Source organism: Brachyistius frenatus, unplaced genomic scaffold, assembly GCF_029030835.1.
Source record: "Brachyistius frenatus isolate BFR_SWC_R1_liver_20210118 unplaced genomic scaffold, ASM2903083v1 Contig_18, whole genome shotgun sequence".
Classification (NCBI taxonomy): domain Eukaryota; kingdom Metazoa; phylum Chordata; class Actinopteri; family Embiotocidae; genus Brachyistius; species Brachyistius frenatus.
Window position 1 is genome coordinate 5,374,530 of NW_027210617.1, and position 24,561 is coordinate 5,399,090.

The 24,561-nt window shown below is 42.0% G+C and overlaps 1 protein-coding gene across 1 annotated transcript in view; it reads left to right on the forward strand.

The window, feature by feature from the left end:
* Positions 1–24,561, forward strand: part of trabd2b (TraB domain containing 2B) — a 65,414-nt gene that overhangs the window by 26,057 nt on the left and 14,796 nt on the right. Inside the window, exons 3-4 of the mRNA XM_069694633.1 lie at positions 12,418–12,564; positions 18,301–18,475. Of these exons, the coding sequence (XP_069550734.1) occupies positions 12,418–12,564; positions 18,301–18,475 (322 nt within the window). The remainder of the gene's footprint in view (positions 1–12,417; positions 12,565–18,300; positions 18,476–24,561) is intronic.

Genomic DNA, 24,561 nt, shown 5'->3' on the forward strand with positions numbered 1-24,561 from the left:
CTCTTCCTCTTCACCGCCTCCAACTTGCTGCTTCTGTCTGTTTGTTTGTCTGTTTTGCCCCGTGTCTATGTTGGCCTCCCTCTCTCTACCTCTGCTCTCCCTCTTCCACACACACACATACATTTGTCCTCCCTTTTCTCTCTCTCTCTCTCCATCACACACAAACACACTTAGACGTTCACACAAATACATGTCTTCTCCAGCTCTCCTTCCTGCAGCAATGATGAATTGCTCTGAAGATGCAGGCAGACTCATTTATGGGCTGCTCGTAAATACAATAAATTTCTCCTCAGTCCAATTTTCAGCACATGCCTGATGTCTGATTTAGCTGTCTGAATGAACAGACCCTGTTAATTAATTGCGGTGTGGAAAAGCTACAACTTTTTAGTCTCCATAATTAAGAGCAGCACGTTGGAAGCCTCCTGGCTGATGTCCGAACTACATGAATCAGATTTTTCTCTTAAAATTGGGCAAGGGAGGTCAAGTTTATTGATGCTTACTAAATAGTTAAATAAATGAGCTGACGTACCAAACACAGAAGATTGAAGTCACCTGATATATGTGTTAAAGTCAACAAGTTTCATAAAGCATTTTGCTTCTTTGATCTAAAATCAAATTACCCATAACATGATATTAGAAAAGTACAATTCTTGCATTTTTAAATTACTTGAACCTTTTTTTTAATATTTGAGAGGGAACACTGCAAGGACATGGATTTTCAGATTATACTACATCACAAAAAGCTAACTTAAGCAAGAACCAACTTGAGTCACAACTTTGTCCGTTTCAGTTGTTTGTTGTCTTTTGAGTTTAATTTTTCTTGCTGTAACAGCACAGCTCTTGAATTCAACCCTTTCAACAACAAGGCTTTAAACCACTGGTGCCATACACAGTAATTCTATGGGTAAGTGAAATACTTTGGTAGTAACATCAGGAACCCGTATTATACCACCTCATTTTTAGTTTTACACACCCACTTCACACCCTCTCATATTGTGTTTCCTCGTACTTTTCCCACTTTAGTTTGGTCTCCATCACCAGCAGAGTTTTTTTTTACTCCTCTGTGAAGGTTACTGGCTGCCATTTATTTAAAGCCCTGTCTGGGGTTGGTTGAGTTTCGCGCGCGCGCGCGCGTGTGTGTGTGTGTGTGTGTGTGTGTGTGTGTGTGTGTGTGTGTGTGTGTGTGTGTGTGTGTGTGTGTGTGTGTGTGTGTGTGTGTGTGTGTGTGAGTGAGTGAGTGAGTGAGTGAGTGAGTGCGATATCTCTCCCTACGATCAGTCCATGTACTGTGGAAGTGGATTAAGAAGTGTTCAACTGTACCAAGACTTTCTCAGTCAATCAAGCACATGAAAACTGAGTGTTAGTCTACTCTTCATCTGCTTTTCATTCATATGGACAGCGAGTGAAGCACAGGAGAGACATAGAGAGGTGGCAGGAATTTGCAATCAAACAGCCCGGCATTACGCCAAAGCATGTAATACACCCCGTCAATCTATGTGAGGATATTGTGTCAGTGTCAGGTTTTTCCTCGCTTAGGTGTGAAAATTACGCGCATGTATGAAGGTCATAGAAAGAGGTGATGTGACAAAGTACATAGAGTGACAAAGTCCACATAGACGGAGGTCAGCAGTGGTTGGATGGAACAAATACAAGACTTTCCGCTGGGAGAGTGTTTGTTGTGAGAAAGCAAAAGTCAACGTGGATTTCGTTTAAGGAACGTAAATAACTTATTGTTATTATTTACACAACATAATGTATTTAACTTGCCTCATGTACATGACGTATGTATCGTTACTTGCGTAGAATTACTTATTTGAACCCAAACCATGATCTTTGCCTGTGTTAACCATGTTGTCTTTGGTGTCTAAATAAAGGCTTAAGCGAACCTTACTTTTCCTGTCTGGGCGAGGCACAACATGACACTGACACAGTATCAAATAGCGGACTGACGGGTGTATTACACACTTAGGATGCTGGGTTGAATCGAAGGAGGGGAGCACAGAGAAGTCGTCTGATATGGTCCGCCTGTATGGGAATGCTTGTGATAAACAGTTGTTTCTAATTTCTGGAAAGCTAATTGCATTACTTTACTAAATACTCAACAGCAGAGCTAATTAGTTACATAACATGTTGTATGCATTAACTGTACATCGCTTTTGGTTACGCAGCACAGCCTTGCTGAAAGAACAAGCAGCCGGTTTACAACCAGGAGGTATTTACTGACCACTTCAACTTCTGCACGCAGAAGTGTATGGTGTTCACACACCTCACAGCTCTGAACAAAACCCATATGACTCCTGAATGTAGCCCTACTACTGGCTGGCTTGCTGTCCAGATAAGAAGACAGTGTGTAAATAACTCCAGGGTTTCTGGAGGGTGCATCCTTCCCCTTTTGGCAGAGGATAAAAAAAACATGCCACTGACTAGTCTCTCCACTGAATTTACGGAAACCAAACTACACACAAAACACATGGAATTACAATGGACAGAGGGTGACGTGGACAGAGGTTTAGAAAAGATCCTGCATTACTTTTTCCAACACTAAAAATACATTTTTGATTTTTCTGTCAAACACATCCAAACTCTCTATGGTGGTCCCCTGATTGTTAAGTATTGGCAAACCTTGGTTGGCAAAAGTTGGGAGGTCTGTAAACACGTGTGCGTGTTTGTGTGTTCTTATCCGTGCTTTTCTAAGGCAGCTTGTTCTCATTGGGGATATGATTTGGACTTCCACATGGATGTGCTGACAGAAGGTTTTGAAATGGTCCACCTGAACTCATAGTGTGATTTCCACCCTCCCAAAAACATATTTAACACTCACTCACTCACACACACACACACACACACACACACACACACACACACACACACACACACACACACACACACACACACACACACACACACACACACACACACACACACACACACCAGTTTTTCACAGTCTGTGTCCTCTTTCGTGCCTGAAAGGTTTGCATTACAGTCTCACTCCATCTCTGTTTTTCGGCAGGCCGAATACGCTGGCATGAAATCGAACATTTCTCCTGCTGATTTGCCGTGAAATGGTGTGCTTGTGTGGGATTACAGCGCGTTTGCTTCAGCATCGGGTCTAATAGAGGCGTGACTGAAAGCGAGGAGAGGAGAGGAAGTTTGGTCCACTTATTGCTACTTCTGCTGCCCCAGTCGATTAGACAGTCAGAGCTCTGTGCAATTTGGACAAACTCTGCAGTGAAGACAGACGCGCATGGAAACACAAACACACCGTATCCACACGCATGCACACCAGCGTTGAATTATAAGTGCATGCTCCTTCAGAGAGAGCAAGTGTGTACAATGTGGAGCGCAGGAAAGAGGAAGGACATGAAAACTAAATAAACAGAGATCAGTGACAGTGGTGGGAGGAGAGCCGCAAGAGGGATGGCTGGGAGGGAGATGAAGGGCTGAACTGTATAATCTAGAGATTTGTCACTGCGAGCACATAACCTGGGTGGGGGAAAAGGGAGGAAGGCTGGTGATTGAGGGTTGATGGAAGATGATTTTGGAGGGATGGGGACAGATCTGAGGACAGAGGGGGCTTTGGGAGGATGAAGAAGGGAGATGGTGAGGACAGGACCGGCCAGCTGCGCTCCAGATCTGTTCGACAGAGATGGTGATGAGGAGGTGGAGATGAGCAGCAATAGGTCTGCACTTTTCTCTCTTTTCTCCTGGTTAACTGTAAACATCTGGACTATTGTCAGTTTAAAAAAATATATATATATTTTTATTTTTTTATACTCTTACAGATTTCTTACATTACACCTCCTGCTGTGTCTCTTACACTTTTTTCTTTACTCATTAATTGATATCATCTCTGGCTCATTTTTCCTCTAATCCTCCTCCTACTTCTACCTTCTGCTCCTCTGGAGACACACAACCACATACATGCACATCATGCGGACTCTATTTGTAAAAACCTCTCAATCATATCCCTTCGGCATTAAAATATGCTTGTTTTATAGCTGTGCTCTGCTGCATTACACTCTAAAGTGTCCACTGCTCTGCAGGAGGAATCCAATCTGCCTGTCAAAAAGTGCAAACAAGAACAATTCAGTCTTGGATGTTGCTGTGGTGCACAGACACACAAACCTGAGCTGAAATGGTGATTTATTTAAGGTCAGTTTGACTCAACTTGGCATTATATCATTTCAGAATGATGTGTGACGAGTGAAGGTGTGCACATGTGCTTTGACTTGCACGCAGCCACAGAAACGGCTGCAACGATTCCAGTCTTGGAGTGAATTCAGTCGCCTGGACCGGCTCCTGCGAGCTGTTCGGACACTTGCTGGATGCTGTGTTCATCCATTACACAGTTTATGTTCGTGCGGCAGATTATGTGCTGCTCTTGTGTTTCAGCCGGCCCTCAGATGTGGACATTGCAAAGGACAAATCATTCTTTGGGAATTATTCTGTCTGAACCTATTAGTCTAGCCAAGGCAGACCGGAGAAGATAAGAGAAAGCGGTTTTGGGGCCTGTGTTTTAAACATGCACGGCTGTTCCTGGCTGCTCCTTTCTCATGCCGTGGAGAAGACTCGGCTCATCTGGTTTGCATAGCATCACACATCATAATGGCAAGCGGATAAATCTGATGGAATTCAATGAGAGTTTTTCCCTTGGAAAAAAATGTGAATGTGAAATGTGTTGGGATTACTGGAGGCCGCGATGTTCGAGATGGACCATGAGCTTTAGGGGAGATGAGGTTAGAGTGACCTGATCTAGTGAACATCTTATTTTCCTTTGAACAACTGCAGGAATCTGATGACTCTGATGGTGGGTGAGATCATTTCATCTGCTTCAAGGGAAGTTAATTTCCAAAATTTGGAAAATGATCCTTGACTTTACTGAAGCCGAGCAAATTCACTTATCACCCATTTACGTTTCCACTTCCTCTAATGACCTCAGATTGAAAGACCCTTTTAAGTGTTTTTTGTATGCTTTATTGGAGGCACCACTGTCAACACCTGTCTCCAGCACCTAATAAACAATCAAGAAGGTGTTTTCCTGTAGTTCTTATTGAGTTTGAAGCAAATTAGATTATGGATCCTAGCAGTTAAGGTATGGTTTGCATTTCATCAGGTTATAAAAGCTGCAATAACTACAGCACTGTGTTTATTACACCATGGGTCTATACACAAGAAGAGCAATGTTCAATTTATTTTTCTTCTAACTGCGTCAACTGATTTTCTTTGGTCACATAGCCGGCACGCACTGCCTAAACATGGATATTTAACCACCTTATAAAGTTGTTTGACAAACAGGTGGTAACGTCCAACAGAAGCAGAGCAATGTTGCCATTGATTTGTGTTGTACATCTGCCCCGCAGAGAAACACATGCCAGCCATAGCTTGAAATGACGTAAATGAATAAAAATATAAAAGTTGCAAACTGTAAAACCAAATGATGAGCTGAAGGATGCTAAAACACTTTCTAGAGCTCAATGTTCAGAATCTAGGGGAAAAATCTCTGTGGGCTCATCACGATGAGCAACCACTTTCACATTACTTTTGGTCATTTGATCCATTGTTGAAGGGATAGTTTGGATTTTTTTTTTCAAGAGGGGTTATATGAGTTTGGAGAAGCAGCTCCACTGGCACCGAAGCTAAGAAATGTACTGCTGTGGACGGAGTTAGCAATGAAAATGTATTTTTACTACCTTAAAAAGGACCATCTAAAATGATCAATATGAGTTTAAGTGTACATTATATGTTTTATATATTGCTTTACCTTGCCATCAGACAGCCCTTTCCTGAGGACTTAAAACTGTTGTATCACTTTCTTCAATGTTACCAGAGTGCTTTGACAAAAACTTAAAAACCTTACTGATACAACGCCTTCAATTCCCAGTTGTGGTCAAAAGTAAAGCAGTGAAAATATTCTAAATATAACGTAAACTTAAACTGACAGTGATTTTGTGAAGGATGGCCTTTTTTTAGGGGCTTAGCTTCCATGCAGTTACAGCAGTCTGCTGTTTGTTGAGGATGTGACGAGAGATTAGTTAAATTTAAAAAAAAAGTTGGATTAAGAATCATGTTTTCACACGTATTAACTTCAGTCAGGAATCAGAAGCAAAAAGGTTTTTATCAATCTCCACCTCCCGCATTAACCTACATTACTCCTGTAATGTTGTTGTGTTTTGTCCTCAGATATATGCAGACGTATTCCTGTTCAGCATGTCTGGGCTTTTGATGTTAAAAGAAAATAAAAAAATTAGCACAATTTGCCATTGTAATTTTCCACCACTCTTTCACACCCTGCACTACTTTTCAGTGTGGGCATTCACAGTGAGGAACCAGCTGTCTGCTTTTTCACTCCGGATCAACCGATACTTTATTATTTTCTCTGTTTTCTGGGGAGGCAGGAAAGCTGGGATGACTGGCGCAGCAGCAGTGCTGCCAAGTCAAACAGCAGGGTTTATTTGTGGACAAGTGTAGGGGCGACACCCACCCCCTGATTCAGTGGAGACTCTTATTAAGAGGAGAGACAGGAGGCTTTGGGGACTGGAGGGGTGTGTATAGTATAAGTATGTGTTTATGGATGCCTATAGGTCTGGTTTTATTGGAGGAATGAAGATAAACAAGGGGAGAGGAGTGAGAGGAAGGATAGGGATAGGAGAGGTTTTTTCTTTTTTTTCTTTTACCATACCAAACTAAGAGAGGGACCTCTTCCATCATTAGATCCTCACCCCCTGCCTCAGAAAGGAAATAAGACAGGACGGAAGGAGGAAGGAGGGAAAAGAATGGGAGGCTTTCTGGGGCAACTGGGAGCAGCAGGCCTCTGCCACTGGGATTGTACCTCTGGTAATCCCTGGATTTCCTAGACTGAGACAGGAGGTAGACCAGGCACGGCGCAAGACTTAGTGAGCCAGAAAGAGAGAAAGGGGGCGGGAAGAGAAAGAGCAGCAGAGACAAAAGAGACACAATATTCAAAACACTGGTGCTGTATTGTGATTTCTGCGGTGTGTGCATGATGTTCGTATACATATATTGCTCCAAGAGGAATGTGTGTATAATTATTAGCATGTGTGCTTATGGGCTGTTGTATATGTCTTTTTCGAGTGTGCATGCATGTGTGCGTATCAGGGGTATTAACAGGGATAAAGATTCGGAGGAAAGCTCTAGCCTGTTGCAGCTCATGCCAGATGTGATGACTTGAAAGTGCTGCTTACCTTCAAATAAGCAAATGCTACACGCAGAGAGGCGCTGAAGGGCTGTAAAAACTATTGTGGCAATGGTCTGGTGGAGACCATTGAAAAGAGGTTACTTTTTTTTTATGCTCGAATGTTGCCTTTAAAGCCCCTGACAGGTTACATGATTCCATTGGAGGGCCAGTCTTGATAAAACTGTAGGAAACAACAGTGAAGCTATCACGTGAGGCTGTCCGAAGCACTTTGATGTGGTCCTGTGTGACACCATCTTCCCACCCTAATGTATTCAAGGTGCTTTTCAGAGCTTGTGAGGAGTAAAAGATCAGACAACAGCAGGCTTTTAAAATAGCGCCGCCACTGCTACATGCACATTCAAGCATGAAGTCATACTGAGATACAGCAGGTTTAAAGAAAATGGACGCAGGGGTGTTTTTTATGAATTCTTTTTATGGTTCTCTCCTGTGACCATGAAGGGAAAAGTACAATCACACACTGGTCTCCACCCATTTTGAGGGGCTGCTCTGTGGGGAACAGGAATCAGATATCGCACTTCTCCTATTCTTTCATTTCCCTGGATGTTATTTCAACTCCCTACCTCTTTCCCTTCAATCACCACAGGGTGCTGTGAACCCAATCCCCCTCTTGTAGTCTGCAGCCGAAGCCCACGAGGGAAGCTGGCTCGGCCCGGAGGAACCCAGCAGTGTGTGTCCTGGGTCAGGGGTCCAGCTCTTCTCTCTCTCAGGCAATGAAACCCAAGCGACTCTCAGGGAGACGGTAGCGGTCGAGGGGAACGCACCACCCTTAAACTGTTTGGACTGTTTTCTTTATCAGGGGCCGATTAAATGACCAGCGATAAAGACAGGGAGAAAGACATGAACTTACTCTGTTTGGGATTCTGTCTGAATTCAAAGGTGCCACAAGGTTTTTACATGTGAATTGTTCGCTGATAAATTAATTTTAGAGAAACTCCAACGATTTTACACAAGTTCACTTACAGGGACCTCATATGTGAAGTTTACGTGTCTCCAAAGGGAGCTGCAAAAAAGTTTGATAAATGTGCACAAATGATGTAACTTGAGTCAGCATCAGCTGGGTCTGAAAACTACAAGCTCAACAGAAGCGAGTTAAGCAGATCTCCGTAACTCACTGCTCATTTGTGCTCAAGGATGTAGGTTCTGATGTGGAAGAAGAATGTGTGGCACAAAAAGAGACAATGGGCTCTATTTTCACAATCTAAGAGCACCGTTTCTTGACATCTACTTTCGCTAGTTTAACGGTGGATAAACTGAGCACAAAGTAAGGCATATGGTTCAAAGGGGTTGTATTTAATCTCTTAATTAATCCTTGATGTGTTTTGGGTGTAACACTAAATAAACCAATCAGAGTGCACAATCGATGCATCTGACCACACCTCATTTTAAGAGCAGCACCCCTGCTGGCACACATATTCGCACTCGTACAAGCAACGTGGGCACTGGACAGAAAAATGACAACTCCGTCGGTCTGAAATGAGCAACGACGTTAGCGTTTTGCTTGGTGCCACCTTGTGCCGGGTGAAAGGCCTCTAGTTATTCCAATCCTTCTGATACATTGGAGCAGTAACTTTACTGCTCGTAATCACAAAGACAATAATAATAATAATAAGAAAACAATGTTCTGCTGCCTAAATGTGTCTGCTGTTTTCTCTATTTTTTGCTTTAGTCTTGATGAAACACATCTGGATAAGAAATAAAATGGTAAATGGCAGCCGTATAGTGTTGAGATGTAAATACCACTTTCCTTGTTCACAAGGACAAAAACAGAGAAGGCAAAACTGAGAGAAACACATAGATCAAAGTCTAAAAGGAAGATGTGTGAAGGAACAAACGGTCTCAGATCTCTTGCCTGATGCTGGAAGGCTTTGTTGCACCTGACTGCCTGTTTATACGCGGTGCCCATGCCAAGCCTCACCCATACATTTTATACCCACTTAACCTGAAGTCTCCTCTGCTCAAACGGAGAAGAATCCTATCCATATGTACAACACATGCTGCTCACAGAGAACAAGGCTTTATTTGTCTTATACCACTCTTTCACGCTTTCAACTCTCTGGCTTTTGTTCTCTGCTCTCTGTCTTCCTCATGCTGCTTCTCCTCCCTTCCTTTGTTCTTTCCTTCTTTTTCTTGCAGCTTGCAGGAACGTGGAATTGTGTCTCAGTTTTACCACAGAGTAAAAGTGAATAATGGATACAAAATTAAAGGGTTAAAGAGGACATGAGGGTGGTAAAAAGACTAAAGCAACAGGATGAACATGTTTTTTTTATTTTTTATACCTGTGTATATAACTGCTGCAGTTGATGATGTGTACTTATCACTTGTTTTTAGCTCTCAAATTCAGTGTATTAGTTTTCCCTTTTGTTTCCAGAGTTCAGTGTTTGGCCACCACAGTTTGACACTTCCTTCTGTTGCACTGCAGCACGCAGCTCTTTCGCTCCATCCATCACTCCCATTCAGATTTAAGGAGGTATAATCGGGGAGTGATGTAGTCGACAGGAGTGAGCTCTCTCGGTTCCAGCACCTTGTCATCGGCACCTACTTGTTACATGCTTCAGACCTGTAAAAGCTTCACTACTGCTAGCAAACAGCCAGGATTTAATGCACTTCGAGGTCAATTGCTGTGATGTACACTCAAGTAGATAAACGACATTTTCTGAAACAAAAAAACAAAAAAAAATCTCTGATTTCTTTATTTTATGTTGCTCAGCTCCTGCCCGACCTGGTCTTTCTGTTTTCGTTCTAACGCTTGCTAATGAATTTTTGGAGTGCTGTGCTCAAATCGCAGGTTCCAAGACCATCCATGTGCCCCTTTCCTTCCAGCTTTGTTCTTATAAAGCTTTTATTTAATTACAATGGGAGTTTCTCACGCATGTATTAGACGAGATGAGGGAAAAAAAGAAGGAAAGAAGTGAGACCAGCAGTAGTAAACTATGTGGTGAACGGAGTCAATGTTCGTTACTTTGAAAAGGCCTGGCTGTAAAAGAGTCGGCCTGTCAGAGTGAGTAGAGCACTTCAGTATGAGAACACCCACTCTGTCAGTCAACACGTGTGTGCGTGCACACACACATCACATGCAAGCACACACACACTCAGGGGAATGTTTGCATTTTTCCTCTCACCCCCTCTTTGCCTCCCTGGCAGTGATTGACATGCTCTCTCATTTAGTCCAGCACAAACTCAGGCGCCATAGTTACAGCTGCAGAGATGTTCTTCTCCCCGGAGACGGACAATATTGAAATAACAACTCCCTTAACGACACAACCGACCGTGCACCCACCCTCATGTCTGTGGCGTCTGCAGCAGTTTGCCATGTTCAGAGAAACTACTGAGGCTGGCTGTATTACAGAAGTCGCAGCAGGTGTGTGTGCTCTGCCAGCTCCTGACCCTGAGTCTGCCCAGGGCCTGCTCTGGTGTTTCTCTTGGAAAACCTTTGAGACGTGGCAGAGAGCCCTGTGGGTCAAGGACTTGAGGCAGTGGCAACTCACTGGCAAAGAGTCAGCTTCCACAGAAGAGAAATTAGCTGCCTAGTTAGCCACCAGGCAGCTTTAGCCTCTCCATGCCTGGCATCACACCTCGACAGGTTTAGAGTGATTAACAGATCTCACATCAGATGGAAACACAAACTGAAATGACGGATGGTGTCATTACTGAGCCAGCAGGGGAGCGGGGGAGAGTGGTGCTGAGATTTGACCTGCAGGAAAGCATGAAAGTCTTTTATTTTCAAAGGATTGAAATGGTCACAGTTTTGATCGAGACCCATTCTTGGATTATGTGTCTCTGGCAGGGCGACGGCATGGTGTTGAAAATATGCTGGGTGGAGTATGTCAAAAAGAATAAATGAGATCAGACTCAGCTCTTTGATGCACAGCAGGAGGAACAGGTCAAGATCTGGTGGAGAGATGAGGGGAGGACAGATTCCCCTCTGAAGTGAAAGAGGACAAAGAGAAACGTAAATACAAGAAGGGGGATAATAAGAGTGTTAAATATATCCTTAGCTCATCAGTTGTCTCTTTGCATTATGAAAAAAAAAAAGGAGACTAAAGCAAAAAGGAGCCCACAAGCCTGCTTAGCAAACACAATGACCTCAGAGAGAGGGAGGGACAGAGTCACAAGGTTGAGCTTAGAGCTTGGTTGTGATTATTCAAGCACAGAGGTTACCTGGAGTTTAAACATTCAATATGCACAATATGGGCATTTAAGATTTGCAAAAACACAACTTAATTGCGTGAATTACAACCCAGACTTTTGACATCGGCCTCAATCAGTTGTGCAGCTGTATCGGCCTTAAGCTGCTCCACAAATCATCTGAGCCTGGATGCTGACGTTCTCCCTGCAGTATTTTCCAAGGCGCTACAGTCCGATTTCTCTGTAATTAGGATCATAGACAGGGATCCGTCTGGTGTAGTTTGAAGATATGATGAGTTCCGTGATCTAATCGAGTCAGCTGAGAGTGACTGACTTACAGGGTGTAATGAGAACTGTTGGAATTTGTTGCTGTTCAACACATAAGGAAAAAAAAACCTACATTTTCTCCATCAGACACACCTCTGGTTCCTGTAAGAAAGCTTAACAGTGATTGACAACTCGCTCTCGGTTGCCAGGCCAGTCAGAGGTGGCGTGGGATTGTAGAGGGCGGGAGCAGGAAGGTTAACCCCTGGTGTCTAGGACAGCTGTGGAGTTTTTTGGGGGGCTGGCTGGCGGCTGCACGCTATAAATTCTCTCTAAAGAGGGTTTACTTTTGATTTTAATGGGCGCTGTAAATTTACGACACCCTGGTCCCGGTGAAAGAGAAAGAAGGGTTATTTTTAAAGGGTCTCTCTTTCTTTTTCTCTCTGCTCAGCTCTCCTTCTCTTTTCCTGTTTTCTCCTTCCTTCAGGAGAAAGTCAGTGGAGCCTTGCCATGTCTTTTGTGGTCTGCCTTTACCTGTAGTCAGCCTGTATGGAAAGTGTATGAAAATATCCTGAAAGAAATGAAAACGCTGCAAAAAAAAAAAAAAAAAAATGTATTCCCCGACACCGAGCATAACGGCTTCATTGTATGTTAAGGTCACATTATATTTTTTAAAGAGGAACACTGGCCGTGCTTGCACAGTTTTTCCCCCTTCTCTATCAAATTCCTTGTGAGCGCGGAGCAGGGGAAACTGAGTGTGGATGCAGAAAGTTAACAGCACCGTTCCTGTCTTTCCGTCTCTCTCCCCGCAGGTGCTGTTTGCTTTGAACCAGACGCTGCTGCAGCATGAGGGCGTTCGAGCAGGCAGCCTGCAAGGCTCCTACACCACAGAGGACCTCATTACACACTACAACTGTGGTGACCTCAGCTCCATCATTTTCAACCACGACACCTCGCAGGTTGGTTATCTTTCTCTCTGACAAACTTTAATAACAAACAAAAGATGGTTGATCCCAAAATGGAAATACATTAGCTCCCGATTTACTTTTCTTTCAGCCAAGTCGGTTGATTTAATCAGCTTCATGTCACCCTGCTTCAGAAAAACTGAAGGCAATTAAAACAGCTGTTTTTAAAAAAGGACACCTGCCCAGCACAAAACAAATGATCCGATGCCAAAACATACAAATGTGTGATATTATCTCCAACATTTTCCCACTTATAAAGCTGCACATGGTCCAACAACAATGTGCTGGAAAAATCGTGCTATATTTATGCTCCTAGCAGCATGTGTCTTCAGATTTTTAGAAGTCGTAGCCAAAAGACATCACATGATAAATATCTTTTGACATACATGGGGTGTCAGAAACAAATGAGTAATCATTGACACCACATCATCAGCCATTCATAAAAAAAATTGAGGGTACTTTATGGTAAAAATAGTCAGCAAAAAAAAAATGCACACACTGAAATTTTGTTTTCAATTTTGTGTCAATTTCTCAACAAAGTTCAGACAAGAAATGGCCAGAAGAGGAAGACCACCTGTTAAAACGTCATCATGTCAATGTAAATGAAGAGGACGAGGAACACAATATCAGTGTGGTTGTAATCGTTTGTTGTCAGAAATGAATACATTTACTTTAACTGATATATTTTGTCATTGTTTGTACAAAACTACAAATGTGACAGATTTTTTTGCTTTCTGACACCTAGTTCACAACTTTTGTGATATGTTTACTGCAGTAAAGGCACATAATGGTCTTCCACACAACTGTGAACAGAACAAAGTAAAAGACTGAGGTCCTATTTCACAAAAACTAAAAACTAACATATCATTATTCTTTTATTACTACTTTGATACTCAGCTGATCAAACCTGACCTGTGGGTGTACCACCATCTATATTTATGCTTCAGACCCACAGGATCCCCCTTTTTCTACCGAGTGGATATAAAAAAACATCAGAGTCCGTCTTTACTATCAAGTGACAATGAGTAGTTCACCTTCAGTCATCAGATTTGTTGTTGGTGCTGTCAGACGGAACAGTGAAAATGGCCCCTGGCAACTCCTTCCTAATCACTTTTTAAGTGCAAGTCGGAAAAGACAAACGATGATCGTTCAGGGTTCAAATTGTTATCTGTAATGTCTCTTCAAGAATTAATGAACTGACACAAAGGCAATCAAAGACAAAAATCTGCCACATCTTTATCATACAATTCTGTATTTATCACTTGACAAAGCCAATCAAGGGCAAAGTATTGTTGTTTTAGTGCCCTTTTCAAGATTGAACAATTTTGATTAATGGGAAAGTGAATCTTTCCAATTCTGTGTTTATTGTGTTTTGTAAGACAGATAGTTTCTGACTGCAGCCACAGTCCAAGAACATCTGTAACAATGTTCAAAAACGCAAATCTGTCAGACCCTCAATTCGAGTTGGCAAAACTCTCGTACCCACTTCTCTGCCATTATGCTATCGTCACCATAAACTTTTAGGCTTGCACATCAATTCCACAAATCTGCACGTTGCCATATTAATTCTCCTCAACCTCGCATTACTTGATAGTCTGACACTTTAATAGCTCTGGACTCAGCCGTGAATACACCGTCTCACCTCCTCCAACATTGTGTTTCCTAACAGAGCGTCTGCTCCTTCAGAGATGGCCTCTTCATCTATCTTCATACCCGGCTGTCAAAAGGCCATTCACTATATAGCACACACACATACATGGTAGACACCACATGCAGTACCTCTCGCTCCATCTCTACCCTCCGATGCAAATTTACTCAAAAGCCCTTCTCATAAGTCAATTACGCTGTGTCAACCTCCCTCACTGATCCTTAAGTCCCATTAAACCCAACACACCATGTAACCTCGACTCACCGCTCCACTGCAGAGATTCCACTTCATTTGCACTAAAAAGTACGCACAACTTACTGTTCAGACAAACTCACCATGCTTCTGTTCTCAAGCCTTGAAAAAAGACATGCATCTCTTTTTTTGTTCCCCGTCTGTCTCTCTCATTGTCTGGTTATATCCATCTCCTTCTCCCTGGAGGCCATGAAGAGCTTGTTAGCCACAGTTTCACCTGCAGTCGTCTCCTGCATGACTGCTTTAAGTCATACCAGTTTGCCCCTGCTCCTCATGTCATAATAACATGTATTAACATTCCCCCAACACATGCTACAGCAATCAGACGCCTGACTCTGGAACCCGCTTCTGTAGACTGGTGATCTATAGCAGGTTTTTGTGTGTGTGTGTGTGTGTGTGTGTGTGTGTGTGTGTGTGTGTGTGTGTGTGTGTGTGTGTGTGTGTGTGTGTGTGTGTGTGTGTGTGTGTGTGTGTGTGTGTGTGTGTGTGTGTGTGTGTGTGTGTGTGAGTGTGTGTGAAAGTGAACTTGCAGGGCTGTAAAAGAGCAGGTGTTTTTTGATAGATCGGACTTAATCCAGAGGCCTCCAACACCCCTGATGCTCTCCCAGCTCAATCTTCATCACATTAGAAAGAGGCCGATGATGGGCCCCAAACCGCAACGCAGCAGAACGGTGCGAGGCAGGTTAATGCATTTCAACATTCAACAGGTCCCAAATCCATCAGGGAAACAAAGTCAAAGTGAGACAGAAGAAAAACAGGGACAGAAAAGAAAGAAGGTGGAGGCAGCAATTTAAAATGAAAACATTAGATGAAGAAAAACTCTGACAAAAGTTATACCTGCAAACATTTTGGCATTGAATCCATTTGAAATGGCCTGCACAAACTTAGATGTAGTAGATGAAGCATCAACATTGATGTGTGAAAGCTATTCACAACTGCTTCCTGTGTTGTTTTTGGAAACTAAAACATTGATTTAACATAAATACTGCATTACTGAAGAAATACAAAAAGTAAGAAAGAAGAGTATGAGAGAAGAGTAAAGAGACTAGATGAGACTGAGAACTTCAAAGAGCCAAAAGGGACAGAAAAGCAACAACAAGAAGTAAACTGCTGTGCGGAGCAGCAGCAGTAAGTGAGGAGAGAGGAAATATCTCACTGTCACTCTCCATTTCCTGTACAGGTTGGGACAGAGAGCAGCTAATGGTCTTTCCTGTGATAACTTATCTGCATTTACCGGTACACTCCCACCTTGACCCCTCTTTGACCGAACACTTCTTTTTCCTCATCATGAAACACTCACCCCATCTTCACTCGTCAGAACAATGATGAAGTCCTTCTCTTCCTCCTCCTTTTCTGTCTCTCTTTAACTCATTCCCCCACATTCATCCAAGTCTGCTTCATTTCATCTATGAATCATGGTGTCCTTGTCAGTCTGGATGAACCCGGGTCACTCACCCTGAGAAAACACAGACAGACAATATGAGGCTTAAGGCTACAGATGTGTGTATGAATGGATCTTCCTTTCTTTCTTTCTGGCTTTCTTTTTGCCACTATGTCATGAAGAAGCAGATAAGTGAGTAATGTTGCTTATGTCATACGAACCATTTGGATTTGATCAAAGCCTGAAATCACAAAATGTTTGTAAAACTTTACTGTGGCAGGTACCATCCATATATCACTAGCAAGGTCAGGGTTCTCTTCTTTATGGTTTACTCTAAGTTTGTGGACACACTGAAATGATAAATCACAGACGTACTAAATGTCTGGCCTTTATTTTGACTAATAAATATCAGCCTGAATGTATAAATAAATATCAACAATGGATGTGATGATGAAAGGAGAAAACATCCATTGTGCTGTAGGTGTGAATTAGAACCATTCAACCATTATATGAAACGGTCAAGGGAGTAAGAGGAGACGTGTCAGATGCAGCTTTTGGATGGATGCTGAAAAGCACCTTGTTCACATGTGCTACAATAAATCTCACGTGTAGTCAGACACCACACACTGACACCCATTCATTTACGCACCATTTGCAGCTGTTCTACCATTGTGTCAACTTGTAACTCAGCTCTCGACAGCGATTGTGTGTACGCACATGTGTTCCTGTCACACTCAAATACAAATCTAGATTTAACACATCTGCATGTGTGCACTTGAACACGGAGCACAGAAAGATGTGTATTTTTGAGCCCTCCATCACTTTATTCTTTCTGACTTGGGCAGAAACACAGAAGGCAGGCTGCCCTCAGGTGGATGTGCTAGAGACACCAATGAAGGATGGAAAAAGTGGAGGAAAGATAACACTTTACAATACGGTACTCAAACATGTGAGTAGCTACAAATCAGGAACATCCTGAGTAATAATTAACCCTTATTAAGTTGGAGTGCCCGAACTCCAAATCAAAGACTATACAGAAGATATGAATGAGTTACATAAATAACTCACCTGAAGACATTTTATCAGTGACTGATTAGGTATTCATAAATATCTGAGAAACAGAATAACGATCACTTTCAGGCCTAAATTAAGAAAAGACGTATTTATTGCTGACACCAAACAGCATGCCAAACATCAATAGAGGGAACCAACCAAATGGATGCACTCCTGTATTTCATAGTTCAGTCCCTCCAGTATTTGGAAAAAATTGTAATGAGTTTTATTATTTTTTTGCAGTAAAATTGTTGGGCTTGGCAACAAATCTTTAACTACACCTTGAAAAAGAAAGATCACTTCCTATAATAATAGTCATACTGCACATCACATTTATTTTCTAAACTTGCAGTACCATGAGCTCAAAGTTACAAAAACAATCCTGAAACATAAAAGCTACAAAACGGCAGTCTGTGACAGTAATTTGGAACACACAGGCTAAATCTTCTGTAAAGCTAAGGGCTTAAAATGCTTAAAAAAAAATATGAATTCATCATACTGTAGCATCAATACAATATCCAACAACTGAAAGGCTGTATAAAACTCATGTAATGTAACACATACTGTATTAATAGACTAATGCAGTAAAGTGACAATTGGTAGCCTAATTGCCATGATAAAACCACATTTCCCATACACTCCATCACTTTCCGTTTTGCTGTTCTTTCCAGTCAACCAGCCTGAGGTTTGTTTTGATCATGAGAGGAGAGGTTGAAGAGCCTGACTTGAAATGAGGAGTTTTTTTTTTTTATATAATGCAATGTTTTGTTTTGATATGTTTAATTTGTACCGTATTGCCTACAGCAGAGTTTCAATTGAGAAATTTTACTGTGGGAAAACACAGGAATTTAGTAAATATCTACTGCAAGATTTCTTGCAGGGACTGATATTTTACCACATATACTCTATATCTTGTGAAAGAGGCAGAAAAACTATAATACAGGCACAATGATAAAGAAGAGCTAAGTACAGAGAGACTACTCCACCACAACCTCTGCTCATTTTGGCAGAAAAACAACCTGTTGAATCAAATGATAGAGCCAAAGGTGAAACAGAGCCAGCATGGTTTCTCTCTGCCTGTGTGGCTCATAATAAATCACGCAGCAATTAAACTCACTGACACTTATGGATGAACTGTACTGGTGCAGTGCACAAATACACAGTCCTTCGAGCAATGCACAAGTACATCCAGTGTATAAGCACATCAGTGTAAACAGTCTTCCTGACACACACACTAACACACAAATATTCTCAGTCTCAATCTCAGTTTTCTTTAACACCCTTCCTTTCTTTTCATGACTGACGAAAATGATTCATCCACTCTTAATTCTGCCCTGAATTTTCATCGTGAAGGCTTTTAAATTCCCATCTTCTCACATTCTTTTCCTTCTTTCAGCTGCCTCACTTCATCAACAGTTCTCTGCCAGCACATGACCGCATGACGGCCCAGCAGATTGACAGCTACTTCCGCCAGGAGCTCATCTACAAACGCAACGAGCGAATGGCCCGACGTGTGTCTGCCCTGCTGCAGAGAAGTCCCAACCAGACCTACTTTTTTGCTTTTGGTGCAGGTGAGCCAGTATCAGACACTGCACATAGAAATTGTAGGATGAAGTACCGGTTCAGTTCATTGCATTTAGAAAGGCCACATCAGCTGACCTTTGACCTGCTGGTTATCAGTGCCTCCCTAATTTGCAAGCCAAACAAAACAAGAATTTATCATGACAGAAACTCCAACCTAATTCTCTTTTTTGCATTAAATTACATCTTTCCAAATACATTGTTATTGAGGCTGTGTGTGTGTGTGTGTGTGTGTGTGTGTGTGTGTGTGTGTGTGTGTGTGTGTGTGTGTGTGTGTGTGTGTGTGTGTGTGTGTGTGTGTGTGTGTGTGTGTGTGTGTGTGTGTGTGTGTGTGTGTGTGTGTGTGTGTGTGTGTGTGTGTGTGTGTAATTATGATGTGGAAGAGAGATCAGGTTTACTTTGGTATGGAACAATGATTCTGTCAGAGCTAATGTGTGTGTATGGTGAACAAATTTGCCTTTTTTCATATTTGAAAGTAAAACTGGAGAAAAAGCAGGACAATAATGGTGTACAATGGTTCCCAGATCTCTGGCATGCACAAACTGTGTGTCTATATAAGTGTACGTGTGCGTGCACACACACACACACACACACACACACACAGAAGTCTCAATTACAGCCAGCTCCCACCTCAGAAATGAAGAAACCATGAGTTGTTTGTTTCAATTAGCATTCCTGGCTAATGCTGCTAATGTTTCCTGAATGATGTAGTGTGTCCTGAGGGAAGAGTGTACGTGTAAGTGTGTTTGCCCAAAAAAACAGGTGGTGGGTGGGTATCTGTGTGTCTGTTTACTGTACGGCTGTGTTTCCTGTGTTTGTAGATCAGAGAATGGGTGGTACTCTCTCGTGGGTGTGTGTTTATGAGTGTGTGAGTGCGTGCAAGTGTGTGTGCCACATTGTATGATTAATGCCGAATGGCTGGTTCCTTCCTTTGGGCATTGTTGCTCCCTGTGCTCTTAGTGCTGTTTGGATAGAGCCACTGGTGCTCCATCCAGCTGCTGTGTGTGTGTGTGTGTGTGTGTGTGTGTGTGTGTGTGTGTGTGTGTGTGTGTGTGTGTGTGTGTGTGTGTGTGTGTGTGTGTGTGTGTGTGTGTGTGTGTGTGTGTGTGTGTGTGTGTGTGTGTGTGTTGGAGCGGACGTAGCTGAATACTGTAAGTTAGCACATGTGCTGGAGGAGTGAATCTGTGGAATAGCATTTAAGTGGTGTATGTAGATGATAAATGTGTGACAGTGTATTACATTACACAGACGAGCAACAATTCTTAGAAAGCATTTTGAATTGAAGTAAAATTCTGGCATACAGATCTTAAAATGAAATTAGTCATCCGTCACTACTACATGCATTATCTGGTGAGTCACAGGGCTGAAACAAGACTAGGAAAATTTTGACAGTTGGATCAATCATGGATTTGCATGTTTGGCCTGAGAAGACCATTAAAGGTCCCAAATTGTATACTTTCAGATTTCCATTTCTTTTCTAATAAGCCATCTCTACATGCTGTAAAAATACTGTGACATTGTGAAAGCGCTCAGTACACAGGGAAATGCACACAGTCCGTATTCAGCAACTGTGCTGTTTGGACAAGTCATTTGAACTTCAATTAGTTTGTGATGTCACAAAGCGACACTCATGTCATATGTCGTTCCTTAGCACGGCCCACTGTCCAACCTTTTATGCAAAAAAAAAAAGCACCAAGCAGTCATTTCGACACAGAGCTTGCAAGTTACAAGACTGAAGAAAACCTGCGGTTGTCCTGGGCATGTGTCATTCAGAAAAGAGTCAGCCAATCAGAAGATACGCCATTGATATCAATATGCCCTAAAGACACTGACACAAAACAACCTGTTCTTTGTAGAGCTCTAGAGAAAAGTTTAAAAGAGGAGATTAAAAAAAAAAAGTATATGTAAATGGTTTTTGGTACTTAATATCATAAATGTATATTTTAAATGATATCAAGACTGCAAATAAGACACTGGAAAAGTGTAAAATGTGGGACCTTTAAAATGTGTTCTAATGCAGCTTCATGTTTTCCAGGTTAGTCTCAGTTAAAAGTTTTGTCCTTCAGTGGGACAGCTTCACGTTTTCTTTCCAGCTTGTCCAACATGGCCTGGAGAGAGATGAACGTGTGCGTCGGGTCACCTACAGGCTGCAGCTTTGTGTGTGACAAAACTGACAGCTAGTGTGAAGTGATAGGAACCATTACAGTTAGCCTTTTGGGTGCGCGTACACACACACACACACACACACACACACACACACACACACACACACACACACACACACACACACACACACACACACACACACACACACACACACACACACACGCTAATACACGTGCATACAGCAACACTCAACATGTATATACCATACTGGAGCACATACAGTATAAGTGTGTATGCACAAACAAGCACATTCACTCACACACATACAATAAACACAGAAGTCTCAGTAAAGGCTTTGGGAAGGTGAGGATTTAACCGCAGGAAAGGAGCAGGGGAAAGTTGTGCTACACGTTCATTCAGTTTTACACTCACAATCTGCATGTAATTAGCGTTTGATTTAGTACAGTGGTAGCGTATTATGCGCTGGTGACTGAGGCTGCTTTCTTCAAAACAAGTGATGCTAAAATAGAAACAGTGAATATTACTGTATATTTAAGGAATTTTAAAACTTTTACTAGTCCTGTAGTTAAACTATTACAGAATATCACTTATTTAATGATAATAATTCTTCGAGAAATGTATATAACTCATGAAGTAAAGGTCATAAAACATTCCTTAAGGAAATTAAAGGAGCAGTGTGTAGGATTTAGTGGCATCGAGCAGTGAAGGTGTGGATTGCAACCGACTGAACAGCAGTGAAGGTGTGAATTGCAACCGACTGAACACCCCTTGCCTCACCCTCCCCTTCCAAGAATATAGGTGAATCTACAGTAGCTGTACAACTCCTCCACAACAATCTCGAAAGTCTACTGTAGAAAGAAGGCGGTGCAACATGGTGGCCCCTGTGGAATGGGACCCGCTCCCTATGTAGATATGAAGGGCTCATTCTATGGTAATGAAAACACAACACATATTAGTTTCAGGTGATTTTACACTTGGGAGGAAGCCGGAGTACCCGGAGAGAACCCACACAGGCACAGAGAGAAAATGCAAACTGAAAGGCCTCAGGCCGCGATCGAACCCAGAACCTCCTCGCTGTGAGATGACAATGCTAACCACTGCAATATATTAGACTGCTCCAATATTAGATCCCCCCTACAAACTACACACTGGTCCTTTAAAGACAACCTATTTGAAACTACAGCCTGTGCAGTATCTTTAAAAGAAGGCAAAGTTTAAATTTAATGGCCACACAGTTATAACTGGAAACCAGATCGGTATAGAATAGAGACTGTTAAAACGAAATCATTTCCACCAAAAAACATTCCTGAATATTCCAACGCCAATTCGCACATTTTTGTGTCTGTTAATAAATACAGCTACACTGATCATGTCCTCTACCTCTAGTTTCTGTCCTCCTCTAAAACATTGTGTACAGAAAGGAGAGAGAGACGCATTTGATTAATTTCGCCATTAGTTGTGTTCCAGTTAACAAACTGGGCCACCGAGTTTCAGATTTACAAAGACACACAGGGACGGATAAATCTGCTTCAATAAAGTCTCTAATCACAAAGCTTCCTTTTTCTCATGTCTTATTTCTGTGTTCAAGATGTTGACTCACGTCTTTATGGTCCCGTAACTGTCCCCGTTGGTCCCAGTTCCCCGCTGGCCGTAACCAGCCATGAAATTTTATCATTCAATGATGCCAGTATGTATTAAGTGACGGCTCGGACTCCCAGAAACCTGGCTGTGGTCACATTTCTCTTCTGAGATTTTCACTTTGTTCTCGAAGTGGGCTGGCTCGCTTTATGAGAGGAGTTCTGCTTATAATCTATAATAATCTAACTCCAGAGCATATAATGAGTAATGAAGGGAAATAAAGAGGATGGGGAGGGGGGGATGTTAAGATTATCCAGACATATTTTAAAATAAATATAGCCCAGGGAGATGAATTACAGCCATTAGGCCAAATGTGGGCGTGCAATAATGTGATCACATAAAATCCAATCTTTACGGTCACATCTCAAAAATCATATTGTGTGTGCAACAGCAGGCAGAGGACTACACAGCCTATTTTTGTGCATTATAAATCTAATGTGGGATGTTTTGGATCCCAGCGTTATGTCTGACAGACCCATGATGTGTTTGATGCTAAATACTATACTTCTGCGTGTGTCTTTTTATGTCAGGGGGTTATTCCTGTGTAAATCAAAGCATTTCTGCCATGCAAGAGATAAATATTAATGGACCCTCTATAGCAGCCTTTTCTTTTGACTGCTCACTTCCAGCAGAGTGCAGAAGGAAAACAGGACTGTCGGAAAAGAGCCGGGGCAGCTTTCAGGTCAAGGCCGTCTAGAGTTACCGATGTCGTAGTCCAATCCAGGAGTTTTTTCACAGGGTAATTAAACTATACGACGTGCGTATAAAGTGGTTCAGGCAGGAAATCCATCTCTACTCAGCTCAGCACCTTACTTCCCACCCTCCCCCTTTCCTTTCACTGTACACCTACACCTTCCTGTGGCGTAAGTTCTTCTGTGTGCAAAACGTATGCTTTTTACTTTCTTTCTCTTTTTCTCTGCCCTGCACACACATCTGCATGCACATCTGCAGTGTTGTAACAGACATTCTTTATTTTCTTCACTTTCACCAACAGGTTATTAATACAAATTACAGAGGCGAAAGAGCTCCAGCAGGCATAATTGAATGATCCCAGGCAGTATAAAAGACACTGACTGAGCAGTATTAGTGTCTCACTGGAGCCTGCTGGTGGGCCAAGATTTCATAATATTGATGGTAGAAAATGGCAACTCAGTCACATATTCCAGTCAGTAATTCACAATATATTCAAATAGTTGAGTTCTCATGCAGCACGTTTACTGTGAACTGACAATACATCAGTAAAACGCATCAGCAGCCTTTTTTTTCAGTCAGTGTTTTTTATTGGAATCAAATGGCTACATGTATTGTGACAGAAGTAGCTTTAGAGTGATATTATTTTTGGTTTAGTGTTTTAAGGCCTTTGCTCTCATCCCTTTTTTAAGCAGCAGCAAGTTTTTTAAGCAAAATCCACTCAAAGAAACCATAATTTGCTACCAGCAACAAAGAAAAGACAAGAAACTTAGCAGCCGAAGACAGATATTTTTCATCGGAGTTGAAGTCAAAAAGATGCTGAATAATGAACTTTCTGCTGTCAAAGATGATTTGATGTCATGTTTATTAGCTGAAACATAGTAGGTGTAAACAGATTTAACAGAACCGTTCCAGTTTCCATTTGAAGTTCTAGTAGTAATAACCAATCATGTTTGAATGGGCTTTGGTCGCGTGCAGGTAAACAGTCCGTGTGAAGAACAAAAGAGATAGAACAAACTGGTTGAGATGCAATCTCGGAAACTAATCTACTATCGTCTGACAACGTTTAAGCTTTTTTATTAACATTGTTGTGGTAGTTTGAAACTGTTAACCGAGAGTAAACAGGCTAATTGGGAAATAAACCGTCGTCTCTCAACTCCACTCTTCCGTCTCAAGGAGCTACTCAGACTATAAACAACAACCGGCACAATGAAGAGTAATTCTGGCTACACCAGAACCCCCCACAATTGGTGGTCCCCTGAGGCTAATCATCTCCAGACTGATGGGTGATGGGATCTGAGATGGGCAGAAACATGACATCAAATTAGAGTTTCTCTGTATCTGAGGATGTGTAAACAATTATTTGCTAGCACCTGATCAACAGCAACTTTATAGTTCAGGAGTAGAGTTTCATCTTCCATCCAAGGAGCCAAAAAAAAAAGAAAAAGGAAAAGGCTTACGCAGCTCCAAAGAACATTTTACGAAAAAAGCTAATTTGCTTTCTTACTGTGATTTAAATGGTAATATTGATGCCACTCATGTCCGTGCCACAGCCAGCTTGCCAGTAAGCTGGCTCAGCTGCAGGGGGAATTGTCCAACTGTTTTCTTTTTGGCTGCAGTG